At 40.0% G+C, this 9254-nt stretch overlaps 1 protein-coding gene across 1 annotated transcript; it reads right to left on the reverse strand.

The window, feature by feature from the left end:
• Positions 1–4739: 4739 nt before the first annotated feature.
• LOC124406556 (venom serine protease 34-like) lies at positions 4740–8696 on the reverse strand. Its single transcript, XM_046881990.1, has 8 exons — positions 8490–8696; positions 6418–6638; positions 6054–6278; positions 5744–5942; positions 5357–5557; positions 5094–5245; positions 4858–5014; positions 4740–4765 (listed from the first exon to the last, which is right to left on the reverse strand). The coding sequence occupies exons 1-8, from the start codon at positions 8494–8496 to the stop codon at positions 4740–4742; spliced, it is 1188 nt and encodes a 395-aa protein (XP_046737946.1). The 5' UTR covers positions 8497–8696.
• Between the last annotated feature and the right edge of the window lie 558 nt (positions 8697–9254).

Consider the following 9254-nt stretch of genomic DNA (forward strand, 5'->3'; position numbering starts at 1 on the left):
ACCCCATTACACGCTGACCACTTATCCAACAACAATAATTGAATTGATAATGAATAAATGGAACACTTGTGCGATTCTTGGCCTAAAACATGTCTTTTGTCACATTATTATTCAACCTAATTTGCAGGGGGGATTAGAATATAAACAGTGACTACTTAACTGAAACTTCAATGCTGACATGTTTCAACACAAGGAATACAATAGATGGATGTATTTATAGATCCTGTGAATCACGGAGAGAAATTTTCTTTGTTGTCAATTGTGGAATATGAACCCGCGCTGAGTAAACCTCTTATTTTCCATCGTTGGGATTGCGAAGCCGTCCAAGACCGCGATCCAGTTTTGTACTACAAAGTTAATAACGCTACGATGGACACGTTGAATAAGCGTTGAAAAAAAATAAGAAAAAAAAGAAAAAAGAATTAATAGGCGTACCTATTTAAGTATAGCGTTTTAGATGCGCGAAAAAAATCAATATACAGTTACGTTGTATAGCTATATAGGTTGTAGAGATAGGTATGCCTAATAACCAGCAATGACCCCTCCTTAAATTCATGAGTTCACGTCCCAAAATATATTCCCGACAGAAATGTGGCGATGTTAATTAGAGCGTTTATTCTTGAGGCCTCGCATGTCCGTCCAACATTTTTCTCCAATCTTCGTCGTAATTTAAAAAAAAAACTCGCGGTACGGAACGAAAATCTACCACAATATTATCCACACAACAATAACTTACAGGTATATTCAGCGTACTGCCGGTGGTTTTAAAATCAATTTCAAATAATTTGTATGCAAATCTTCATGAATTCTATCTGTTGATGGAAGACAGTTGTGTTGGATCATGGTATTCCATTCGGCACGATAAGTGGCAATTTGAAATTGAAATCACTATATACTCCTTTTTTACGATACTTTGAAATTTTTTCATCACTCCGTCTGCAAGCCCGAATTTCTTGGTGCTCAAACCACAAGATTTCTCGATTTGCAATGGTACACGTGGTATGTAAATTAATAACATACAAGACTTTGATTGTAAACGATTAAGTGGGTTAATGAATCGTTTGTCTTTCGGGTGTGCAAACAGGTTTTATTACACCCTACAGAAAGCTTCTCTTGTTTATCAAGTAGGACGTTGTTATTCTCTGTACCCGAATAAATAAATAAATAAATAAATTAAATAAATATTCAAATTTTCATCCGAAATGATCAGCGCTTTTGCGCCGCAGGTCAGGTCTGTGTATTTCCAGTCCAACGGTCATCGCCCATGGCTTTGAGCAGCGTTCACAACCAATAAAATTGGATGTCTTAAAGCCGGTAAAGCGAATGATCATAATATCTTCAAAGATTCCTTTAAATCAGTCCTGCTGATGAAAATCTGCAAATGCGATCCATGTGATAGAGGTACAAGTTGTGTAATAATCTGTTCAAAAGTTTCAAGACGACCATCCATAACAGCTCCGTCAGCTCTGCTTAAAAACCACAACGTATCATGTGCAACGAAGGAGTTGCGATCTGTTCCTCACGGAATTCCGTTCTAGGCTGACACTTTCCCACCTAACCAAAGTTTGGTCAGCGATGAAACGAGGCTGGCTTATCGTTAGCGCCAGGGCACAAGCTCGCTGTAATTTTCCACTGGATTCTCGTTGCCGTTGTGAAAGCCCCTTAAACGAAATCCTCCCCATCGATCGGTACGGCTTGCGTGGGTGGCGGATTCCGGTGACGTTGCGTCGTATTTCTGCCCCGTTGAGGGCGCGTTCGGTCTAAGGATGGGGAGGAAAATGGGGGCGGAAACGGACGTGGGACGAAACAGAGTGCTGGCGTACCGGCAATATCGGGGTTTCCCTCATTCGACGACGCGTTACGCCAGCTGGTACGAGATATTTCAGAAACCGCTCTGTCTCTATACCTCATCCACGCATCACACACCACCCTTTCACTCCCTTTACTAACCTTCACCACGGTCGATCGAAATGCTTTTTGAGATATTGTGCGCATTGTGCAATATCTGTACACCGTCAGGGTAGAAATTTTTTAAAAAGCTGCGTGTCGCCGGATATGGAATGTATGTATAATCTTTTGGAACAGTCTTTGAACCAAGGACCTCAAGCTGTTACCGTTCTCTGATTAGACTACGCTATATTGCAAAGTTGAACTTTCAATTCTTTAACGCGTTAGTGAATATCCCACTTGTAGCAGGGATGAAACCACGAAATCAAGGATGTGATGCTGATAGTAAATAATACCAGCATAAAATCATTTAGTTTTTTATAATAATATTTGGATAGATTTGAACGGTTACCTGAACTTTGAGTAAAAGAACAGAAAAGTGTTCGAGCATTCTCGATTCCAGTATTTTTTCCCTTCCTTCAAGATGAAACCTTTACTGAATGAGTTTGACTGTTCACCTTCCAATATTTAACCACCGATCAATCGCGACTATGAAACTTCCTGTTAAGAATGCCTATATGGTTGTATCTTTTGTCTTAAGGTACCATGTCGTACCTGATGACATGAAACTTCCAGTTTCACCTTCTGGAATCGAGCCCAGATCCGAAATGGCCGACATTATTAGGTAGCAGTAAACCGGGGCATAAGATTGCTCCTCTTCGCCGTGGAGATCGGGGATAAGGAGGCAGGAATGGGGTGCAAGTTGACGGAAAGTGGGTCGAGGATGCAACCGTACAACAAAGCATCGTCAAATCAGTAATCTTTTCCAGTGATCTGTGCAAAGTGACCGAGTCAACGATTCGACGAACACACAACGTCCGTTCATCTCAAGAATAAATATATTTTACCAGCAAGCAAAGGGCAGGGCGATCAGGTCTGCACGTACTGTCGGCATCCCAAAAAATACTTTCATCGTCAAATAATCTCACACCTGGGATTTTAAAAGGTCTCTTTGAACAAACAACGCCATCGGTTGCTTTTACTTTGACTGCTTGTGCCTTTGAGAAGAGACGAGTCGCGGATCCTGGCTTTCGCCTGATTATCCTCGGGAACAGGACGGCTTATTCAAGGCAGGTCAAACCTCCGAAGGTATTCTTCATCGGCGTATTCCACGAGACATTTGTTCCCACTTCTTAGTTGTTTTGGCTTACCTACTAAAATTGTCGCAGATCTTGCCGAGAAACGTCTGCTTTGCACTTCTTCACTCTTTCCGAGTCTAAGCCAGCATTTTTTCGTGCACACATGGCACCAAATATAATAAATCATAGTCGGGCCATGAAACGCAGCTGATAGAATGTACGCGTTTGCATAAGCATCCGACCTCCCTACGCTCAGTTTTAAACGTCACATCCTCATTCATGGATTCATTAATAATTACACATTGTTTGTTTAATATTCGGGCGCCGTTCACTTTAGCAACAGCTTGTTCTATACGTTCCACATAATTCCACTGCAAGCTTATACTTACGTCAGTGTTATCTCTCCCTAACATCGCAGCACACTATCACGTGCGCAAGAACCACTCGCAATTGATTAGAATTTTTCGGATCAAACATGCAGTCTTGTAGTATTAATTGTACGAGCCATAAGGGATTGGTGAGAAATAATCAAGATTGCACAGCGAAGCCGAAGATATATTTTCTCGAGCGTTTTTCGCATCCTACGCAACGGAGGACAAAGAGATGAAAATCGTTTTCGTTTCATCTGATTTATTCTTCGGACGAATCGACTCCGTCGCTTCTTAGTCGTCGGCCGCTGTTTGGAAAACAATAAAACTCAAGTTATTGGAGCTAGGATTGATCGCGGAACTTTATCGAAGTTGTGCCCGACGTAGAATCTCCGTCCAATTACGTTGGGAATTGATAGCTGAGACACGTTCTCGCGGAAAAGTGGACGGAGTATGAGATTTCATTGTTCAGGAGTTTACGGGAAGATCAGGGATTACGCCACGCACGTAGACGTCTCGGACTTATGGCTATTTAATAACGTAGAGATCGGGTGAAACGTATAAAACTGGATTACGATCCAATTCATTCATTTAGCAAAGTTTCGGGCTCGCTAAAAGCAAGAAAGAAATACTTTAAAAAAGTCGTCTGCCTTTGAAAAATAATTACTTTCTATTTAAATGTACGAAAACTCTCTCAGTCTCACTGTGGGACTTACTGTACGTATATAAAATTGTTTTTCTTCGGACGAAAGCTGATTAAAAATCCGCGTTCCCTAAACACGTAAAGTATCCTTGTCCTCTCTGTCATTTTTTAAGTCTAAGTAAATAAGTCGAATTGAAATTTTTCAGACCTTTGTTTTCACTTCAGTTTCAGAGACGGTTTCATTTCCAATTCGCATATTTTATTTTTTAAATTCATTATTATTACTCTTTTGTTGGTGGAGTTTCTTTTCCAATTAGCGTGTTCTATTTAGAACGTATCACGTAATGAGTATCTCGATGAAAATTAAAATGCTAACGATGGGAAATAATTTCCCCTCACCGTAGTCCAACTGCCTGGAGAGATAAATTTTTCATTCAATAACTCCCAGAGTAAGGATCAAGGTTACGTTATACAAAGATAGTAAGAGTACCATTTTTTCATTTTTTCGGTCACTCGTCTCGATTGGGATTCATGGCGAATTAAAGTGAGCAAACTCAGTGCCAATGATACTTATTATATACTACGAATGTTTTATTAAATTATGTTTATATACAAGCGTTTTTCATATTTCAAACAAGCCAACGAGTCTCGTGGCCGAAATTTAAGAAGACCTGCAGCTACGTGCAGCTGCAGAACGCCACTTCACTCAACAATGCAGTAAGTGTAACCTGAAATTGCACAACGCAGTTGATTATTCTATTAAATACGACTAGGAAGATCGAAGAGAATGTGCAACAAAATTATAAATTTATCTCCATACCTTCTGTGTTCGCTAAAATCCAGTCCAGGTACGCAGTGATACGAGTGTTAACACTGGGCGCGGAGCTGGCGCAAGCTCTTCCATAACTGATCTCTCCAACGATAAATAATCTCCTGCTGTTTGGATTTTGCCAGAGAAGAGGACCGCCACTGTCAAACTACAAGAGGTACATTTTTAATTGATGTATAATAATATTATAAAGCACCAGTTATTGTACAATTTTTCTCCTATATTACCTGACAAGCGTCTTTTCCCGGTGTGTAAGTGCAAATTTGTTTGGCTGTAACCTGTGAAAACGATTGCTGACAACTTGAGAGCGACGTGACGTTCACCTTGGCTTTTTGCAAAACGTCTGATTTCGCTCCGGCAAACTCGGTCGTGCCCCAACCTGGGAATATCATATCGCATTTGAGGATGAAATCGGATAGATGCGTAAAATGAAATTGTGAGAACAGAAATGGACGTGGAATTCAGAGTCTTAAACAATTCGGTAACGTACCTAAAATTTCAACTGTATTTCCAACGAAGGACGTAGAGACGTATTGGAAAGGAAGACAGACTGGGCCCACTTCTAAATTGAAATCAATGGGTTTCACCATTTTTAATAACGAAATGTCATTTGCGTTAGTTTCGGTGTTGTACGATTCATGAAGAATGATTTTTTCAACCAGGTGAATTTTCGCTGCCGATGTATCGGTGCCTAAACATATTATACATTTTCACATATATAACTCATATTTATATTGGCAACTTAATTAAAGTCAGAAGAAAGCTTTCATTATATCATTGAACTCGTCAATCTGTAACTTTTCATAACGAGTTTTTTTCTCCTTGGATAAAATCTAATCGTAAGCTTTAGCTACTATGAGTAAACCTGCGTGCCCACCAGTAGAAAGATCGTGATCGCCAACCAAAACGGCGACTTGTTTAGAATCCATGTTCAGCAAGCAGTGAGCGACGCTTATAATAAACCTCGAGGATATGATGGTTCCTCCACAGAACACCTGTCGCTGCTGGAGATCGACGAGTCCGGCCATCATCGGAAACTCGTTGACACCCGTCGCTACGCCACCAACGATTCTTGACTATTGCGAGAAAAATTGCCTCGTTAACGATCAAGTCTTGTGTTCGGGTCAAACTCCTAACTCGAATCGTTGAAATTGACGAGAGAATCCAAAAGTCCGGAGAATATTTACCTGCTTCTTCCATCCGCAGTTGCAGGTCGGTGCAGAGACAGTCGCTTCGAGGGTGCAGAGGAACCTTCCTCCGGTGGTTCCCTTATACGCCGTGAAGACGATGTTCATGTAGTTGCCGTTGGATGTGGTGGTGAAGCTTCCGATTCCGCAGTAATTGTGCGCATCGGCCAGCTCCAGGTCGCCACTTAAGGAGACGGAGAGTCTGTCCCCAGCGCAGTTGTTGGTCTGTGTAGGAACAAGTGTTCGGTTGGCTTTGAGCACATTCGAAGCAGTTTTCGATTCGTCCATCCGACCGGATGGAACTGGGCACCGATTTACAGCCCTTAAAGCCTCGTCAAGGGAGGAATTCAGGTTCTATACTCACGGCCGGTAGGTGAACTGTCTGACAACTGAGCTTGATCTTCGATTCACTCTTTGCGTACCACCGACATGAATGTTGGGCAGTGTACAACTCGGGGTACCCAGGGCTGTAGACGTAGTACGTTTTCCCGGGTGAAATTTCTTGGTAGTAGTCGCAACCCTCGTCTATGGCCCAGGTCTTCGTCGACCAGCCAACTACGAGAGCTATCACCAGTGCCAAGTATTCTGTAAAGTGAAACGACCGATATTGGTTAGTCTTTATGAAGAAAGAAAATTGTATGCTTGGAAATTCAAACGAACTATACCATACGGATCAACATATCAATCACGAATGGCAACTTGCCAGATTGGCACGAATGAGCAAGGTAAAATTTACAAGAGGTTCGTAAAAATGAGCCGTATCAATTTTTCATTGATCCACGATAAATGACCGAACGTCGTTTCTTTCACGTGATAGGTACATAACTCGGGGCGAAAATTGTTCTCAGTTTATTCATTTATAGACTTCTTTTATGTGTAGGCACGATTTTTCTGGTGTCGCAAATGGGATTTACATGCAAGGACGTGAGTAAGTCTCTTCGTGGAATTAACTACCGTGATAAGAAAGCAGTTTGTGTTTTAAATCGCAAACACCGATTTCTAACTATCTGTACAACGTAGACGTGGAGCAAATATGTTTAGTGTGTGTCCTTTGCAAAATTCTGCACTTCTTAACAAAGTCTGGTTGCTGTCGGTTAACTCAAACATCAATAGTTATTTGATTGTACTCTTGTGCGATGTACAGGTGTGGAGTAACGCTTTACTCCTGTTAGTTTATATGGGTACGAAAACATTTTCGTAATTTTCTCAATGGCACACATGCTGCGTTCACTAATCAAACAAAATACCGCTCGTCGTTGGCATTGGACTGAAAACGTATAATATAAATGATTATTATTGTTTTCATAGTGTGTATTTAGAACTGTAGACGATAACGCTTTAAGGTCAATGAAGACCTAAACTTTTTTTCGAGATCAACTCATTCTGCTGGAATAAGAACTTGTTCTAAAATCGTTGCAACTTCACATTGGGCAGTATTTGATTTGTTACAGTTACCAAAAAACTCTGTTGAAATTCATATAGTTGTGATAAGGGTATAAGGATTATTGGAATTACAATAAAATGTGATACGAGTAACCATAATAAAAAATAATAGTAATGCATACTAAATTTTCAACTTATTTTCCTTTTGTACTCGGAGCTGCATTTCTCAATGATGGTAAAAACTCTCAACACTTAAGTACAACTACTAATATCTACGAGTCTAAAATTCTCTCTGTGTTTGTTCGAATTTGTATGTCAGATAAGAAAATAGAACAGATAAAGCAACGGTGCATGTGTAATTCGCGAGGTGAAATTCTAGTTCAACAACCGAATCTTGGTGCGAGGTTCGTGTACAATAAATTCTTCGTAGTTGTAGAAATCAATGCGGTAACATGCTCTGTGACCGACACGAGTTCAATTGAATTTACATCTGAGCAGTTATCTATTTTGATATTCGAGAAATTTGTACGTGTACACTTGCGGATGAATTCAGTTGAATTATAAGGTTGAAGCGTCGCCCTCAAACTATCGGTATAAAAATGATGCAGTTTGTGCAATTTATTATTTTCTACTGTGAATTAAAATTCAATAATTCAACACAATAAAGAACAAAATATTTAAGAGTTACGTGACAGCTTCTACAGTGTCGTGCGAAGCGTTTCTAAAAGAAATCGTGAGCGAAAATGATGGATTTGACAGTATTTAACGCAAATAGTGTGAGCTTAACCCGAAGAATTAAATTTTACCTGTCATTGTACTTTAATGAAGAACGTACTTAGAACCCGGTTGAATCTCCGTTATAGAAGCTTGTAGCTCAACATACAACTACTTAAACTTGTTTATGTCAAACTGATTTGTTGCCGAGTGTGTTTTAAAAATATTTCTGCGATTGAAGGATATTACACGATTGAAGTACTACTCTAAGTTAAAGCGAAATTCAAATGATCGTATAATTATTTTACAAATCAAACCAGCTATCATTACATTACTTACTTGGCATCGTACAATATTGTGGTACTTTACGCGACTGTCGCGGTTTTGAATACTGTGGTCGTTCTTATAGCCCAACCGCAGCTGCACACGCTGGTAACCCGCGAACCGAAAGCACTGATAACACTTGTGCATATAAAAGCTTCATGTTTTTATGGTAAAAAGACCTCCTCCGAAATACCGCAAATACCGTCTGGGTATGAAAAAAAGCTTAGACGTCTAAAAAGTAGCGTCAAAAAATATTATGGCTCCGCGATGGTCACTGCACGCGATTTATGTAGTCAGCTTTCAGGTCGCTGAATCAACAGTCGTAGAAGCACGATAGACGAGCGCTTATCTTATGGTGCAACACAACCAAATTACCGGTGTCATTGGCACTTTGGTAAAAAGTTTGGGAATTCGTTTGATATTTAGAATGTTTTCGCGTTTGAAATAAATTTTAGTCCAAGACGACGAAGTGGCGAGTATTATGAGTTTCATATTCTTCCCTCTATTTATTTAGATACGGGTCACTTCCATAGATCATCAATTATTGTGACAATCTTGAGCAAGCCATGTAAGATGATTTTCCAACCGAATGCACGGTCGAGGACAAAGAATATCACCTTGATGATTAATCATTTTCAAACTTGATAACTGGGTCATCGAATGCGTATAATCATAACTACGAGATTGCAAACATTTGAACACTGCAATAACAAGTTCGTGAAGTGCAACGCTTCAAGTATGATATTAAAAATACTAAACTTTCTCTAATCAGCTGAAATT

The sequence above is a fragment of the Diprion similis genome, chromosome 6, assembly GCF_021155765.1.
Source record: "Diprion similis isolate iyDipSimi1 chromosome 6, iyDipSimi1.1, whole genome shotgun sequence".
In the NCBI taxonomy this organism is placed as follows: Eukaryota; Metazoa; Arthropoda; class Insecta; order Hymenoptera; family Diprionidae; genus Diprion; species Diprion similis.